The following is a 17,265-nucleotide window of genomic DNA, read 5'->3' as shown; positions in this document are numbered from 1 at the left end:
GAGGTCTAGCGACTCAGTTGCAGCTTCTAGGGATTTGTTTGTAAGCTCTAGAGACTTCTTTGCTAATCCAGGAACCTTATGGTAATATCCGACCTCACTAATAAAATAAATATAAAAGCAACCACCTTAGCCCTAGGGTATGGAGGAGAGGATTTTTGCTCGTTTGCTCTCTTGCTCATCTAGTTTGCTCTCATTCTCACTCTATGATGTAAGGTTGCTACGTTTCTTTTGAGTCCTTTTATACTTTTGTGTCTGGATTCAGCTCGTTCGAGCCAACGGACATGTTGCTTCCGCCTTCCGGCCATCCTTTCTTTCATGCCTGCCTCCGACGAGAACAGAAGTATGCAGGCCTCCCAATGTGTACCGCATTTCTCTCTGCCTACATGAATTTCATTCTACCCTTTTCTCCAATAAATGCCATGGTTGCAGGTGCCTGTTAGGTGCAAAGCTTTGGGCCTGAACTGAGACTGTTAGGTTCTACCGATCTAGAACTGTACAAGTTCTGCAAATAGGATTAGTCAAGTCTGCAAAACAATTCCTGTGCCAGTATCTTTGCCGTATGCTGCTGCAGCGGTGTCCGATTGTGTTCACTGTTTAGCTGACTGATTAGATTCCAACCAGCTCGAACAGCAGCCACAGCACGAGGCACGAGCCCACACCCCAATCCTTCGCCTCTGCCTTCCCAGCCACAAATCTCACGTTGGAGTACATAAAACCGTTGCGGTTGCAGCGCCGGGGGAAAAAAAACAAACCATAACGTGCACGGTCGATCGCACACCCAACCAAACGCCACCCGATAAAAAAACAGGGCCGCAGCGATGCTCCAGGTTCGCGCGTCCCCCACCTTCCTCCCCTCCACCTCCTCCTCCTCGCCATCCTCGGCGCAGGCGCCGACGCCCTCCGCGTCCTTCGGGAGGGGCAGCCACCGGCGCGGCGGGCTGGTCTCCTTCGCCGCGGCGGCGTCACCGCACCGCGGTGCGGCGAGGCGTCCCGTGATGGCCGCGGCGGGGGCGGCCAAGCTCGAGGACGCCGACGCGCTCATCGACTCCGTGGAGACCTTCATCTTCGACTGCGACGGTGAGTGCGGCATCGACTTCTTCTTTGGCGGGGTAGCCTTTCGCTTAAATTCCCGCGTTCTCTTCGTGTGCCGCGCAGGCGTGATCTGGAAGGGGGACAAGCTGATCGACGGCGTGCCGGAGACGCTCGACTTGCTCCGATCGAAGGTCCGTCCCAAACCGCAATGCTCTTCCTGACAAATTCACAGCTCCTCAACTTCCTCATGATTGGCTGACGCTGTTGGTACTTGCGGCGTTGCAGGGCAAGAGGCTGGTGTTCGTGACCAACAACTCCACCAAGTCGAGGAAGCAGTACGGCAAGAAGTTCGAGACGCTGGGACTGAGTGTCGACGAGGTAGTAGGGTTCTTCTGTTCTTCAGTTATCGCCGTGAACTGCTTCTTCTGATCACCTCCTCCTTCCTCCTGCTAACTGACGAGGCTTGATTGCTGCGCAGGAAGAGATCTTCGCTTCATCCTTCGCAGCTGCAGCCTACCTGCAGTCCATCGATTTCCCCAAGGACAAGAAGGTACATCGCATCATTCAAAAAGAAAAAAAAACTGTTACTGCAGTGTTTCACATGATTAGGTACGAACTATGCCAGAAGTGTGACATTGTTTTTGGGGCGGCTTAGGTGTATGTCATCGGAGAGGAAGGGATTCTGAAGGAGCTGGAGCTGGCTGGGTTTCAGTACCTCGGCGGACCCGTAAGTAGCAAAGAGTGCTCGTTGAGTCTTTTCAATGAAATTTCTTCGAAATTTGCAGTTGTGTAGACAAGTTTGCCGCCATATTAGAATGACAAGTTAGCCAGTGTTGCATGCATTACATCAGCATTGGCTGATTGATGCGAGAGAATCTTGATACAAACTTACGCAGCTTGGATTTTATCATTGTGCAGACAGATGGAGACAAGAAGATAGAGCTCAAGCCTGGTTTTTACATGGAGCATGACAAAGATGTATAAATAATAATCCTTTTGTGTGCGGTATCTAGTGAGAACTGCTAAACCCAATGATGAACAATTTGGTTTTCTTACAGGTGGGAGCAGTTGTGGTCGGATTCGATCGCTACTTCAACTACTACAAAGTTCAGTAAGTCTCTTAACTTTCCATTGCTTCAACCTAAATGTTACTGTGTTATCCTCTTTCTTCATGTTCATATATAGGTTTCATAATAAACATTGTACAAGACCTGTAAACCTACTGTTAACCATTTCTAGGTACGGGACACTTTGCATCCGTGAGAACCCAGGTTGCCTTTTCATTGCAACAAACAGGGACGCCGTCACTCATCTTACTGATGCCCAAGAATGGGCAGGTTAGTGAGCAATTTGCATTCTTTCTATATGCTATGCAGAAACATACTAGTTGTTCAAATTATGAAACATTTGGCCTTGATCAGGTGGTGGGTCAATGGTCGGCGCAATTCTTGGTTCCACTAAACAAGAACCACTAGTTGTCGGGAAGCCATCCACTTTCATGATGGACTACCTGGCAAAGAAGTAAGAGGCTTACTGTCTCAAAGTCTCAACTGATGTGTAGTTGTTTTTAAGTGTACATCATACAACTAATTGCGAGTTTCAGATTCTTACCTTTCTTCTCACCTACGCAATAGGTTCGGAATCACAACATCCCAGATATGCATGGTGGGTGACCGGTTGGATACGGATATCCTGTTTGGCCAAAACGGAGGCTGCAAGACTCTCCTCGTTCTATCAGGTTTCATCAACTCTTCAGTCCTAACTCTGATAGACGACCTGCTGATTCAACATTAGCAAAAGCATTGAGCTTGGCTATCTCTTGCAGGTGTGACTTCCCTGCAGACACTTCAGAGCCCCGACAACTCGATCCAGCCAGATTTCTACACAAACAAGATTTCGGATTTTCTCACCCTCAAAGCAGCAACTGTCTGAAGGGCGAGCCCACCTTATTTTGCATAGGCAGCATCGGCCATTTTTCAGCAAATAAGAAAACACAAAGGATGGATTTGTTTTCAAATTATTGTGTAATCCTGAGACATGTTCATATGTAACAACTGAAGGTCATCTCAAAAGATGGCAAGAATTACTCCGAATTCTCCATGATTTTTTGTTTGCTTTGAATAAAATGCATATAGGTACAACATACAAGCATGAGCAAATCAAGAAAATGAGGATAAGCTCAAAGTTGATAGTTGGCAACATGACCTAAAAAGAATATCCTGTTGCTTGTCTACTAAAAGATGTCATGAAGAGGCAACTTCTGTCCATGGCACCTCTGACAATATGTCACAAACTATTTCACTAAAATGTGCCATAAGACACAATAATATTATTATAACTACATTTCCATTCATATCAATGTGTTAACAGTGTTATATCTTGTATGTATGTACAGAAGGTCAATAAAAAACACACTTATCTGGCTCAAGTGCTCCCTAAGTTCAAGCTAGCATCGCCCACAAGCACAAACACACTGGGAATTTCACTCTCAGCCAACAAGAAAATGCACTTTACAGTTCATGATAATTAAGTCTTGTTCCAAAAATTGCATGGCGAAAATCTATACAGCTCCAGTTGTAAAGTGTTGGCCATTTATTTTGCTGATTTCTTCAAGCTGTTCATTAAAGCTTGTAAAGCTTCTTTCACATTATGGTCCTTCGTTTGTCTGACTTCCTGAGATGTGAGACGCAAGCCCTCAAGGCCACGGCCCAGAGAGGCAATCATTGGAACAGAAGGTGCTGCCTCGGCTGCACACTCAATCCCATCTCCATGCATCGCGAGGCCAGCGCATGCAACCATGCTGCAGCCAAATGTTGCCCAAGGAGTTATTCTGAAAGGTTGTCTATGCCTCTTCTGCATTATTTCATAGAATGACGTCCGCATAGCCAACAAGCTCGTTCTCTCAGCTGATGATATTATAGTGTGAGCCACTGCTCGGATTTTCTCTGCTGAAGCCGTGAACTGTAGAGCGGATGCCTTTGAACCAGCAGTAACAAACCCATGAGGGAGAATCTTGCTTAATATAATGGCAGCATGTCTTTGTAGCTGCATTAATCCATACTTTAGGACCACTGGACTTTTGTACGGAGCCAGCTTAAGGATGGCAGAAGCCTGAACAGTCTTTGACAATGATGAAAAGCCCAAAATTGCTGTACCTCCTGCACCAACAGCAACCACAGGCTTCTCAGATATCCAACTTTTTTTATCGGTACTGCCTGCTGAAGGTAGCTCAATTTTGTCATCATTTTCATCACCATAATGGTTGAAGCACCTGCTAGCTAACTGAGTAATCTCTGAAGGAACAGGGGTTTTCCAATGTCTCCTTATTCCAGCTAAGCAGCTTGCATCAACAACAGCCACCACAGAATTAAACTCTTTTAGTTGGCTCCTGAGAGCTTGCACAAGAAGAATGTGGCACTTCTCATCAGATTGGAGGTCTGAAAACTCCAGCTTTTTTGAATCATTCTTATCTCTGGTATCAATGTGACACCTTGCTGCATTGTTTAAACCCATTCTAAGGGCCTCTATTGCAATTCTAAATATGTACACATCGGATAACATGTCACTGCTGATTGGCTCCCCCTCGTGAACTTGTCTAAGCAACTGCTGAGCAGAAGCCATAGCCCTCCCGATCGACGGGATGTCAACAAATATATGATAAAGATCAGCAAGTAAAGGGTAGACAGACTGAGCAAATGGTGGAGCCTCATATCTGTCAGCCGGCTTGCATTCAGATGGCCTGCACTCAGTAGCAGCACTGGAAGTGATAGCTTGGGACATCAAGAAATTGAGACTTGGAGCCAGGGACTTCAAGAGTTGTCCTCCGTTATCATCCATAAGGCATATTTTCCTACCATGGGAGCTAACAATTGAAGTGGCACTCCTGGGAAGCAAGCAGCTAGCCTGCAATTGCAAACCTGATTCATCATCTGTGGTGCTGTGAGGAAGCGAGCAGCTAGCCTGTAATTGCTGGGCCGAACCATCATCTGCAGCACTATTCTGGCTGTCCGACCCATTGCCACCGCAATTCCTCTCATACGGAGACTCGAGCAAGAGGAAACACGAACCCGTCTCCTCCGCGGCTCTCTTGGCAGCAAGCAGATGCCCGTAGAACCCAACCCCGAAGATCTCCTGCAGGACCTGGCAGGCGGCCGCCTTCACATACTGGTCCTTGCTCCTCTTCTCCGTGACGCACTGCTTGATCACCTGGAACGGCGACGCCGGAACCGGAACGCCCTCGCCGCCGTTGCCAGCCAGGCAGTCCTCCTCGATCCGGACTTCGTCGAGGGCCGCGCGTGCGACCTGGGTGACCACGGCCCCCGGCCGCACCTCCCTGATCAGGTGCTCGGCGTCCGACGCGGACTGCTCCGACAGGTTCTGCGCGGCGAGGATGTAGATCACGCCGCCGCCGTCCCGATCCCGCGGCGACCCTCCCGGCGGCTCGCGGAGCGCGAGCACGAACTGCTTCGTCTCCTCCGGCACCGAGAGCGCCCCGACCAGCCGCGCGGACGCGCGCAGGTCGTCCTCCTCCCTCACGAGGGCGGAGAACGGCCACAGGGCCTGCAGGTACGAGAGCAGCGCCGACGCCATGGCCGGCGCCTCAGCATCGGCGGTGGCGAGTGCGGCCCGATCAGGCGGCGAGGAGGGCCGGTTGACTTAACCCCCGCCTTCGCCTTCCCTTCCCCTTTCCGATGGGCCTGATTGGATGAGGGCGGATAATGCGCGCACGCCCCGGCTGATTCTGCAGGGACCGCAACCGCCGCCGCCGCCGAGGTCCTCGCCGTCGTCGGCTGCGGGGGGAGGCTAGAAGGGCCGGGAATTTGGGTGGCGTGGTGTGGGTGGGCGGCGTGAGCGTGACCTAGGATTGGGTTCCTTTTCCCCTTCTCCCCGTCGTTTCGTTTGCTGTTCTGGGCGTGACGGCTCCTTGCAGAGTCCAGCCAGACTCCGTTTCGCCGGGAATTTGGGCGCGGGCCGGTCAATGGCCTCGGCGTTTGGTCGAACCCAGAAGCCTGCCTGCCTGGCCCATGTCAATATGCCCGCCCACCCTGCTGCGCAGGCCGCAGGCTCCAGCCGCGCTAATTGGCAAGCAAGATGCAGCTAAAGATGATGGTTTGCATACAGCCATACAGAATACGGAACTCTGAAAACGCACTAATAATAAAAGGAAATGGGATAATGTGCGCTAATATTCTTAATCCTATGAAATGAAAAACACGAAATTGTAGAAAGAACAGTTTGTAAGGAGTGGGGGAAACATGGGAATCCGATGAGAGGGTGACATAAACGAATTTTTCCGTGGAATTCAACCTCTCGGTAGAATTTCTCTAAAATTCCCGTGGAACAAGTCATTCGATCGGAATTTCATAGGATTTGTACAACACAATCCTCTAAAATTGCTTAAATTTTCCTTTGCTCTAAATGGGCCTTTTAAAGTGTTATTTGTTGGAGGTGAAATTTTATTTGTTGGCTGCCTCTCATCTAAAGAGCATTGCATCACAAGTTTAAACCTTTGGTGGAGTCGCTATTTTCGCTACGCTAAAACAACTTATATTTCCATATTCAGGAAACTTTTGATTTATTTTACTTTTGCACACAAAAAAAGAAGATGAAGAAAGTATTTTGCAAAAACGTCGACACTGATATTATTGTTTATTAAAGTATTAGGGGTACTTTTCTTTTGTAAAAGCATCAGCGGGCAGTGGTCCGTGCAACAATGGCCGCAAGCACCTTCGATTGAAGCAAAAGCAACTGGATTAAACGGTTCGGATGAGCTTTGTGAAAGGCGTAATCCGTAATGCCGTCTTAGCGACAGTTAGCATGATAGCGTTAGGCATTTAGCTTCATTAGCATGATAGCGTTAGGCATTTAGCTTCATTTCTTTGAAAAAAATGGAAAAAGAAAGGCAATAAAACAATTAGGGAGCTAGCTAGAAGGATAATTGAGAATATTCTTATGCAGTAACACTGGTGGTGTGTTTGGAGCCGGACCTAACATGGCAGGATTTCAAAATGAAACGCCGGCAACTTGCTCAAAAAGTGTACAGGCCACAGAAAAAGAAGTGCCAGTAGCTTGCACGAGCTGCAAATTGCCTGTGGAACGCGACGGCCAAAAGCGACCGGGTACCCAACTCGCCCGGAACCAGGAAGACGTCAAGAAGACAAGAACTCGCTCGGACAACGCAAGCTTGAAACGTGCGCGTATATCCCTTCTTTTGCATCACACACCCCTAGATATCTTGTATTTGCATTCTTTTCATACGTATTGGTTGTTGAATTATTAGTGTCTGACATTGCCACTGAATTAATTTGCCCTTTATTATTTCTACAATGCTTATTGTATTTTTCAAGGCCTCCTTATCAGTGTTTTCAACAATAACAACTGCGCAACGAGCATTGTGAAATCTAAAGGTAACTAGTGACAGTGGCGGAACCACAAATTTTCTAGAGCGCGGGCCCACGCAGCAACTCGACTGCATTAGCAAAATATATTGTGCATCTTTGCCATTGATCAAGTCTTTTTTTTCTTGACCGAATTGTGCTGTGCAAGGTGCAAGTGTGCGCCCATTCGCCAGGGAGCCCGAGCTGGTGGGCAGGGTGCAAGTGTGCGCCCATTCACCAGGGAGCCCAGGCCGGTGCTCAGGGTCGCCGGGCCCTGGGACCATCCCCAACTAGTGATGAGGTTTTATTGGTGCCAACTAATGATAATCACACAATAAGATCGGCACTCACAAAAGCGTCCTACAAATTGAAAAAGATGTAACTCCCTCCGTTCCAAATTATAGATCGTTTTAGCATTTCTAGATGCATAATTTTTTCTGTATATCTAGACATAGTGTATATTTAGGTACATTGTAAAAAAACTATGCATTTAGAAGATACCAAAACGACCTATAATTTGGAACGGAGGAGTAATTCATTTGGAATAAAATCAAGGGTAGAAGAAAATAATAGCAAATACTAATTGTTGGCTTTAAAGCCAGGTAATAATAGCAAATTGAAGAAGGTGTAATTCACTTGGAATAAAATCAAAAATACTAGAGAAGACAAGTATAGCAATTTTTAATTGCTGGCCTAAAAGCCGGGTAAGGATAGTAGCAAACCTAATGCTGAGTTTTATCTCAGCCTTGGTACATCTTACCATCATGTATAAAGCACAGAGAAGTGTCTACCTTCTTAGAAAGAGTACAAATATTTTCTTTTAGCCAAGAGCTCTGGAAAACGCGTAAACGTGTAAAACGCAGGGTCCTCGGAGCATTTTCCTCGAGCGCAAAAGCGCCAGGCCACGAGGCAAACATAAATAAACGCGAGAGGCTCCACCCGCCTTCTTCCGCTCCTCCCCCACGCGCACCTCGATACACCTCCACCGCCCCCACCCCCCCCCCCCCCCCTCCTCCCGCGCCACCGCCACCGCGCTCGAAACCCCCCTTCCCCTACCGCCCGCACCCTCCCGAGATCTCCGCGCCGACGCCACCACCGCCCGCCCGTCCCGCGCGGCGCGCGAGCGGGACGCGTGCCGGGAGCGGAGCCCCACTCGACCGCGCCGAGCGGGATTCGCTGCGCGCGGGCGCGGGCGCGGTGACCAGGCAGGCTGGGCTAGATCCGCGAGATCCCGCCCCCGCGTTCCCGCACCTTCCGTGAGCCTGTGGTACAGTCCAGCGCCAGCGCGCTCTCAGATCTCCTCGCTGTTCGGCTTGGTTCTGCGATTTTTGGAGTTGGTTTTTGTAGGCTGATTGGGCGGTAGAGGCAGTAGGACCGGAGTAGCTGCATGTGATCGTGATTCAGCTGTGTGCGTGTTTTTTAGTCCATTTATGTTGAGCTGCTGGCGCTGCTGATTTTTGGTGATCTGGTGTGGATTTGGATATAGCTAGTTCCTGACGCTTGCTTATATTGCCGTTTGCAGGGATTACTTCTCAGAGGCTGCAGCTACACGGTGGGGCTGCTGATCCTGGTCAGTCGGAGGAGATGCAGAGGAATGGCGTGCTGGAATGCAGCGCCTGTCGCTCCAAGGTGGCGGTTCCGAGCCCAAGGAGTGTGTCGAGGGCATACGACAAGCACCGCAGCAAGGTGTCATCCAAGTACCGTGCACTTAATGTGCTTCTCGTGTCTGGTGACTGCATCTTGGTCGGCCTCCAGGTATTTCGCTCACCTTAGTTACCTATGACTTCATTTCCAATGATGAAATATGACTGAACTCATCCTAGGAAAAATGCCGTGCATTACAGTTCAACTCGTTTGGTATGCTTTTTTGGATATAGCAAATTCCTTAGGAAAAGCTAGTTCTGAAATCTCCATAGGAAAAGCTAAACCAGGAGATGAGTACAGATAATTGTACCAGATTCTAATATGCTCACTGTTACAACTTTGCTAATAGTTACCCTGATTTTGCAGCCTATCCTAGTCTTCATGTCGAAGGTTGATGGGAAGTTTCAGTTCAGTCCTATCAGCGTTAACTTTTTGACAGAAGTTGCAAAAGTTATTTTTGCCATTATAATGCTAATAATCCAGGTTAGTTTGTGCTCAGTCACGCTTTACTCAAGAGCATGTACTTTGATTCTTCTCCGCTGTGTACAGCCCTGCTGTGAAATATCAATATTTTTCTTTTTTTTGTGTGTGGTGGGGGTGGGGGAAGTGCTGTAAGAAGTTATTTATTTTCAGTGGACCAGTGGCACATCAGTTGATTACATTTGATGGCTTCGATGTAGCTTTTGTTGTGTCGAATTGTTTCCCCTAACTTTATTACTCCTCTATTTTGCAGTCTAGAAAACAAAAGGTGGGGGAAAAGCCGCTTCTGTCACTTTCTACCTTTGTACAGGTGATTTATCTTGTCAAAAATACAGCACAACATGTACACGTGCTCATATATGATACTTGACTTCTGGTTCTCATTTTAGACTGCAATTATAACTTTTTTTCTTCTATTCATTTGAATTCATTCAGATAAGCATTGCTCTTTATTTGGTTATCTTTCTGTCCTAGTTCCTGGTTTCAGTTTTCCTGTATAATCCAGATTTATCTATGGAATTGTGCTTCATATTTCTGTAATTTTTTTAAACTTTTGAGCGATGACAGCTGATCATTTGTTTCATAAATGCTTTCTTGTGTAGGCAGCTCGTAATAATGTACTCTTAGCTGTTCCTGCTCTCCTATATGCCATCAACAACTACCTAAAGTTTATCATGCAGGTAAAATTCATTGAACTGGCTGAGATGTCATTTACTTATGGGTGCACCTGTATTTTATGAGCACATACTTTTGAATGCTAGACATTTAGATCTTATCATACTATACATTTTTGTCTACGTGATTAAATTATTTCGATAAAATATATGCACTTTTATAAAACGGTTTCTGGCAAATTATGACTGATACTAGTACCATTTTGTTGTACTCTAGTGAGTAGTGGCTTATCTTTTGAAGAATTTATTCATGGCAAAACAAGGGATAAAGAGAAAGGCATGGCAATAGATAAATAAAGCATTTTCATTTACTACTTTTCAGGGTTCATCCATCTTTATAATATCTAGTCTAACATATCTTGTTAAGTATTATTCAAAGACAGACATGCAGTATTGTCTTGAGTACCTTTAGGTCCTGGCATATGATGTTGTTTTGTACTTTCAATGCAGTTATACTTCAACCCTGCAACTGTGAAGATGCTAAGCAATCTGAAGGTACTTGTTAGTGTACTGTCATGTTCACATGTTTCTGTCCTGTACTACGTGTGAGTACATGTGCATCTGTGTACACTCTGAGTGAGTACACATCTAATCCTATACGCATGAAAAAACAAGGTTGCTAATATGGCTACTCTTTGACATTCAATTTAGGTGCTGGTCATAGCTGTTCTCCTAAAAATTATAATGAGAAGAAAATTCTCTATAATTCAGGTAAGACTGATGCCAGCATTTTCAATATCACTACATTTTCATTGAGGAGTGAGGACATATTACTTTGATAGTTTGATGGTTAACATAATCTAAGTTCAGCTGTTTCTACACAGCCAAAAAATTGTCTCATTTACATTGTTTTTTTAGTAGAACCACAAAATGATTTCTTATGAATTATGAAAAATATAGTATATCCATTTTTTCTTCAGCTTTTTGGTCCCTCCCCTTTGCTGACTTATTTTCATGGCCTCTGTACTATCTTAATTAAAAGATTGTTACCTCAGCAATATCTAACCCTCCTTGTTTTTTCCTATGACTCAGTGGGAAGCCCTTGCCCTATTACTTATTGGAATCAGTGTCAATCAACTGCGCTCCATACCTGCGGGCACCAATGCTTTTGGTCTTCCCATCACCGCGATTGCATATGCATATACACTAATTTTTGTAAGTTTGTACAGATTGGTTTCATCTTTTTTATTCTTCTTCAGATGCCCGAACAATTGTTGGATGCAGAACCTCATGTACATGCATTCCTGTAAAATTTTAGGTTACCGTCCCATCGTTTGCCTCTGTCTACAATGAGTATGCTCTGAAAAGCCAGTTCGATACAAGCATCTACCTTCAGGTTATTTCTTTTTAAATTAATTTAGCTGGCTTGCCTAATTTTTATCTTCAAGTGACACTGGAATTAAGCATAATTTCTTGATCATGCTCTCTCTTCAGTCCAGTAATTCTTTACGTAATTTGCAGAATTTGTTCTTATATGGTTATGGTGCAATTTTCAACTTCCTTGGCATCTTAGGGACTGTCATATTTCAAGGTAAGCATCTTAGGTGAAGTTTTTTTTTCCCTACTGATAAGTAAGGCTGCTTCACATTACAGCTGCAGTTTTGTAGACTATATATAGGAAGCCAATGGTAAAAATATGGTCCTCCCCATAGTAAGCAGTGGTAGCCAGGTCGGATTATCAGTGGTGCTTTGTAGGTTAGATTGTTAGGATAGGGCAGCTGTTTAAACTTTGTATATTGACCTGTCTATTTCTTGTGTCAATTTTTTTTCCGAACAAAGTGGTGCCGATTTGTCATGCACAAATGCTGCAATGTCATAACCCAGATTTTGAGTCGTGTGTTTATTTTTTGTTTATGACTATTGTTTATTACAGTATAAGGTATATGGTTTGCTATGTCCTGTGTTTACAGGTCCAGAGAGTTTTGATATCCTTCGAGGGCATTCAAGGGCAACAATGTTTCTCATTTGTAACAATGCAGCACAAGGCATTCTCTCCTCTTTCTTCTTTAAGTACGCAGGTAAGGGAAAATATACTCAAATATCTCTCTTTTATCATAACTATTTTTTCAACCCTTTATCTTTTTCATCGATTGTTCTCTTACTTCATACTTCTGAATGATTTACTGATAACACTGCAGATACCATTTTGAAGAAGTACTCATCAACAGTTGCCACAATTTTTACTGGTTTAGCTTCGGCTGCATTTTTGGGACAACCCTTGACTGTTAACTTTCTTCTAGGCATCTCAATAGTATTTATTTCAATGCACCAGGTAATTGTTGCTTTTTATTCTTTAGCTCGTTTTCTCACTCAACTTGTATCAGAGCTACTTTTATTCAGTTTTTCTCTCCACACTTATTTAAGTGTTATTTTTATTCAGTTTTTCTCTCCACTAGCCAAGGTCAAAGATGAAAAAACAGCAGGAACAGTGGAGCTGGGAGATTCACAAAATCATAGGTAAATAAACTGAGAAAATGTTGTTGTTTTGAGCCATTAACTGTTTTATTGGTTCTCTTGGTTGCTACCAAATAAATTCAGAATGTTAAAGGGGGACAGCACAATAACTATTATTAGCACATGTTGTTGACGTCCGCCAATTATTTCCCGACATCTAGCCTAATAAGAAGATTTCTGTTTAGCAGGTCCTCTGAGTCTTCTTTTGTAAATATGGCTGCTGGTGCCGCTGACGATGTAAGTGACTCATTGCTTGACTGAATATATCAAGAACTAACAGTTCTTTTGTGGAGGCAGTTTCTAATTTCTGAGCTGGAAATGGTTTCAGGCAAGCCATCTTAGCGCAAGTGACGAGAGAAAACCACTGCTGCCCATTTAAGATTACATTTTTGAGGTACTTATAACTTTTCGTTTATGAGAGACACTGGTGTCCTACATGTAAATGATAATTTGATGGCACTGATAAATATAAACCTGAAATGTAGTAGTTCGGAATTGGTCACATGCTGGTACAACAATCCATCCACATGTTCAAAGTCTTTTAGCAGTGAACTTTTAATCTTTACGTAGGAACATCTCATTCATAAGGATTTTGATGTGGTCGTTTTCATTTGGTTCTGCAGGTAGATATAGAAGAAATTCTTTTCGCCGAGAGTAGAACAAATTGCTCTTGTAGACTTTACAAGCAAAAGAAATATCATATACATGCAGAATTCATTTCAGGCCATCTCGTTCCTCCGTTTTCTTGTTTTATACTCCGAGCTTTGGGGTCAACATATGGCAGTAGGCCCTTGTTATACAGTATACACAACAAATGTAATGCGTATTACATACCATAATTCTATCCCCTATTTTTGGGGCAAAATATACTTGTGTCGACGATTGTCGTACCATCACATAGTTGCTGATTTATCGACGAGCTTGGTCCCAGTTCAACTTTTGTTCTGTACCTCTTCAAAGATTTTTTTTTTTTGGAAGTAGAATGCCGGAGCACTGCTATGTCATTTAAGAGGAGAAAGCAAGCGAGTTCTTACAAATAGCGATTACATAAAAAAAAACTAGTGAAACTCAAACTCAACCAAAGAGAAAGAGACATAGTAACTAACTAAGCTCGGGACTCCCACAGGCCTGCTGCCTAAGCCCAACTTCAAATTTAATTTCACAAAGGACATCTGCCGCTGTCATGCTCGAATGGATTCACAGCTGCAGTGGTGGCGATGGGCTAGGGCAAAACTTGGCATCTCCGCACGGGCGGCCATCAGACCACGCCCTGCTGGTCTCGCAAGACGGCGTAGTTGATCACGCGGGCGACGGTGCCCATGGACGGCCGGAAGGTCGGATCGTACTGCAGGCACTGCAACGCGATCCGCCCGAGCTGCAGGGGACAACCAGGCTGACGGTTAGGTTCGGGCACAACCAAAAAGAGTTCATGGGTAACACTGTTATCTGGGCTAGAGTCTGGGACCTTGAGAGCTCCGGCAGGGGGATACTGATCGCCAAGCTTCGGGTCGATGTATTCCTGAACCCTGTCCTCCGTCAGCTTTGGAGTCGCCTGATGCACCAACATGACCAGCAAATCATCAGACGTTGTTTTCGCCATGTGATGGTGTTTGTTGGATTTTTTTAAAAGATTTTCTTTTTAAAAAAATCTAGGACTATTGCTAGTGGAGTACTATGTGCGGTAGCATCAGTTTTTTAAGGACGTGACAGCTGCTGCTGTTTTCATAAGTTAAAACTGGATTCTGTGGGGTACAATGTTTGAAGGTACTATCAAGATAACCCATTTGGCCACATCACAGCTAACTGCCTTCTGTTACAATATTCTTTGCTTGTCACAGTTCGAAGGTCAGCTTCATAAAAAAAATAATCTGGGGCTAGAAGTTTCTTGAACAAACAAAATACATTTCGATCAGTGTGACTGAACACCAGCTAAATCTTCCACTTAGTTGGGTCTAGGAAGGTAGCATCAGTTATTCTCAGCTCGTTAGGTATGAGAAATGCAGGGGGAATGGTTGATAAGTAGGGATCATCAACTGGTTGAAATTATGCCAATTTGGTCTAGCGTTTTGGTTTGCCTCTGTAATAAGTCGTAACCATGTTGTTTGGGGTGGGCGACCTACAAGAACACCCACCCAACAAATCCTTACCCAGATTTTGTCAAGCTACAAACAAAGCTACAAGAACAACGCTCTTACCCAGTTCACCAGGCTTCGCTGGCCCTGCGGCAGCGTCCGGTCCAACGGCTTCCTCCCCGTCAGGAGCTCCAGGAGGACGATCCCGAAGCTGTACACGTCGCTCTTGTCCGTCATCTGCCCCGTCATGGCGTACCTGAAAACCACCAGCCCGTCAGAAACCACCCGACTCCACCCAGCGGCACCAGCGAGACCAGGCCAGGCACGTACTCGGGCGCCTGGTAGCCGAAGGAGCCGAGCGTGTGCGTGGAGCGGTTGAGCCTGGCCATGTCCGCGGCCTGGCTGAACATGTTGTAGTCGGCGAGCTTGGCGCGGAACCCCTCGAAGAGCAGCACGTTGGTGGAGCGCACGTCCTTGTGTGTCACCGCCGGCCGCACCAGCTTGTGCAGGTACTCCAGGCCCCTCGCCGCGTCCAGCGCGATGTGCACGCGGTGGATCCAGCTCAGCACCGGCCTGCCGCCGCCGCCCTGCCCCGCCAGCGCCTCCCTGTCCCCGTGGAGGACGTCGTGGAGGGTGCCCATGGTGGCGTATTCGTAGACCAGCACGCGGAGGTCGTTGCTGATGGTGTAGCCGAGCAGGCGGACGAAGTTGTCGTGCCGGAGCCGTGACGCCACCGACAGCTGCTTGAGGAAGACGACGTTGGAGGCGTGCTTGGAGGGCTTCTCCAGCCGCTTCACGACGGCGTGGCGGCCGCCCCGCAGCGTGGCCAGGTACACCTTGGCGTAGGACCCCTGCCCGATGAGCCGCTCCCCCGAGAAGGACGCCGTGATCTCGTTGAGCTCGCGCAGCGGCACCTCCGGCACCTCCACCGTCACCACCTCCTCCGGAGCGGGGCCGCCGCCGTGCCCTTCTGAATAATGATCATCACAGTAAAAAAAATTCACCGAGAGGCAATCGAGATGCTGAATTGCGGCAGGGGATGTTCACAACTTTCCTTGTCAATAGCTATCACAATTCAGAGCAGAGCAAAGAACACACACGCAGAAGAAGAAGAAAAAGAATCAACGTTGAGTTTTCTCTGTGCTGACTACACAAAGCATGAGGATAATCCTAGCAGAATCTAAAACAATCATAGCAAAGAAAACAAAAAAGAGTGACCAACAAAGTACCCGGATCCGGCGTGTAAGCGTACGTGTTCCTGGACAGCTTCCTCCTGATCCTCGGGAAGCAGCCGACGCTCCCGCCGTCCTCCTCGCCGTCCTCGCCGTCGTCCCTGCGGTCGCCGAACACGCTCTTGGCGCTCTCCCACCACCGCCCCATCGCCGGCGAAGGCAGCACGCCCCTGCTCCTGCTCGTTCTTTTCGCCGCCGAGCCCGGGCTCTGCTGCTCTCGGTTGCAGAAGCGGAAGTCACTCCTGCCCTCTGAGCAACCGGTGGCTGGGTGTCCGCTTATGTACCGCACGGAATCTGCTGACGGTGTCGCTCCAGTTTTTTCTCCAGCCCGTTCTGTGGACGGCAACGCCGCTGCAGGAGCAGGAGCGACGGGATGCTGACAAAGCTCCGAGACCCGGCAGCTGGGGCGGGCCAGCGATGTGAAGGTCCGGCCGTGACATCTCGGTCTCGGCCTGAATTTTCTCGGTCGCGGGGCCCGGACAACGGCGAGCCGAGCAGGTCCGGGCGGTGGTGTTTGGACCGAGTCCGCACTGACCGCGCTTCACCCCCCACAACGACGCCCGTCGCCCGGTGACTCACGGCACGGCGGTTTGCTCATCTCATCTCGTCCTGCCCGGGAGGCCGGCAAGGGAGTTGTGTTGGACCAGCGCTGCAGCGTAGCAGCGGCGGCTGGCCTGCTGCTGGCGTCGCTTCCGTTGCTCCCATTTTTGTTCCCTTTTCTTTCTGCTGACTGGTGCAGCGACGTGGCTAGCGTGTCGCCGGCGCGCACCATGGCTTTGATGAGGCGCCCTGACTCTGACGGCCGATGGGGTCGCGCGAGGAGAATGGCTATGAGCTTGGTCCCCGCGGACCGCTGGTACGGCGGTGGCTAGGCCGCCGCGAAAGCTACTTCGCAATCCACTCGGACACGTCTGCCGCCGCTCGTTGCCGCGTCGGCACCGCGCGTCCTCTACGGAGGCGGCGGGCCGACGATCGACCGAGCTAACCGGCCCGTCGAGCTCGCTCCCGTCTCCCCGCGGCGCAGCATGCATGTGAGAGGAGGCCGGGGCCGGGTGGTTTCCTCCGGCACAGGGCGCGCTTGTTGTGTGGATGGCACAGGCATCAGGCATCGCATGTCTCCGTCGCGGTCGCGGCTTCTGGTCGAATTCAGACGGGAGCCAATGCCGGGTTGCTACGTTTGGTTGAGGTCATTTGCGGCCGCGCTCGTGTTGGTTGGCGGAGTGCAGTTATGGGGTGAGCCTCCAAAGTCCAAGCCGCTGAGATCAACACGGATGGCAAAATTAGCAAGATTTTCTGAAAG

The 17,265-nt window shown here is 47.6% G+C and overlaps 4 protein-coding genes across 6 annotated transcripts; 2 read left to right on the top strand and 2 right to left on the bottom strand.

Annotated features, from left to right (window-relative positions):
- The first annotated feature begins 757 nt into the window (after window positions 1–757).
- LOC112899704 (phosphoglycolate phosphatase 1B, chloroplastic-like) lies at window positions 758–3,177 on the top strand. Its single transcript, XM_025968273.1, has 11 exons — window positions 758–1,077; window positions 1,156–1,223; window positions 1,318–1,410; window positions 1,511–1,582; window positions 1,688–1,759; window positions 1,951–2,010; window positions 2,091–2,143; window positions 2,272–2,369; window positions 2,454–2,553; window positions 2,667–2,770; window positions 2,858–3,177. Exons 1-11 carry the CDS (start codon window positions 819–821, stop codon window positions 2,962–2,964), a joined length of 1,086 nt encoding a protein of 361 aa, XP_025824058.1. The 5' UTR covers window positions 758–818; the 3' UTR covers window positions 2,965–3,177.
- A 151-nt stretch (window positions 3,178–3,328) lies between these two features.
- On the bottom strand, window positions 3,329–5,942 carry LOC112899703. The gene has a single exon (XM_025968272.1). It carries the CDS (start codon window positions 5,620–5,622, stop codon window positions 3,625–3,627), a length of 1,998 nt encoding a protein of 665 aa, XP_025824057.1. The 5' UTR covers window positions 5,623–5,942; the 3' UTR covers window positions 3,329–3,624.
- Window positions 5,943–8,422: 2,480 nt separating this feature from the next.
- LOC112899834 (CMP-sialic acid transporter 4) lies at window positions 8,423–13,591 on the top strand. 3 transcript variants are annotated; one of them, XM_025968460.1, is made up of 16 exons: window positions 8,423–8,676; window positions 8,932–9,164; window positions 9,420–9,536; window positions 9,787–9,843; window positions 10,136–10,213; window positions 10,658–10,702; window positions 10,859–10,918; window positions 11,240–11,362; window positions 11,466–11,543; window positions 11,669–11,738; window positions 12,118–12,225; window positions 12,346–12,479; window positions 12,588–12,664; window positions 12,850–12,898; window positions 12,990–13,055; window positions 13,285–13,591. In XM_025968460.1, exons 2-15 carry the CDS (start codon window positions 8,994–8,996, stop codon window positions 13,038–13,040), a joined length of 1,218 nt encoding a protein of 405 aa, XP_025824245.1. In that variant the 5' UTR covers window positions 8,423–8,676; window positions 8,932–8,993; the 3' UTR covers window positions 13,041–13,055; window positions 13,285–13,591. The 3 variants fall into 3 exon arrangements, with proteins under 3 accessions (XP_025824245.1, XP_025824243.1, XP_025824244.1); XM_025968458.1 differs by having other exon boundaries at window positions 12,847–12,898; XM_025968459.1 differs by lacking the exon at window positions 8,423–8,676 and adding an exon at window positions 8,729–8,817 and having other exon boundaries at window positions 12,847–12,898.
- Window positions 13,425–16,405, bottom strand: LOC112899835 (PTI1-like tyrosine-protein kinase 3). The gene is made up of 5 exons (XM_025968462.1): window positions 15,963–16,405; window positions 15,064–15,703; window positions 14,857–14,989; window positions 14,127–14,213; window positions 13,425–14,036 (listed from the first exon to the last, which is right to left on the bottom strand). The coding sequence occupies exons 1-5, from the start codon at window positions 16,111–16,113 to the stop codon at window positions 13,920–13,922; spliced, it is 1,128 nt and encodes a 375-aa protein (XP_025824247.1). The 5' UTR covers window positions 16,114–16,405; the 3' UTR covers window positions 13,425–13,919.
- Between the last annotated feature and the right edge of the window lie 860 nt (window positions 16,406–17,265).

The sequence above is a fragment of the Panicum hallii genome, chromosome 7, assembly GCF_002211085.1.
Source record: "Panicum hallii strain FIL2 chromosome 7, PHallii_v3.1, whole genome shotgun sequence".
NCBI lineage: Eukaryota > Viridiplantae > Streptophyta > Magnoliopsida > Poales > Poaceae > Panicum > Panicum hallii.
The sequence above is the reverse complement of the archived record's forward strand: the minus strand, read 5'-3'. Positions and strand labels throughout refer to the sequence as shown.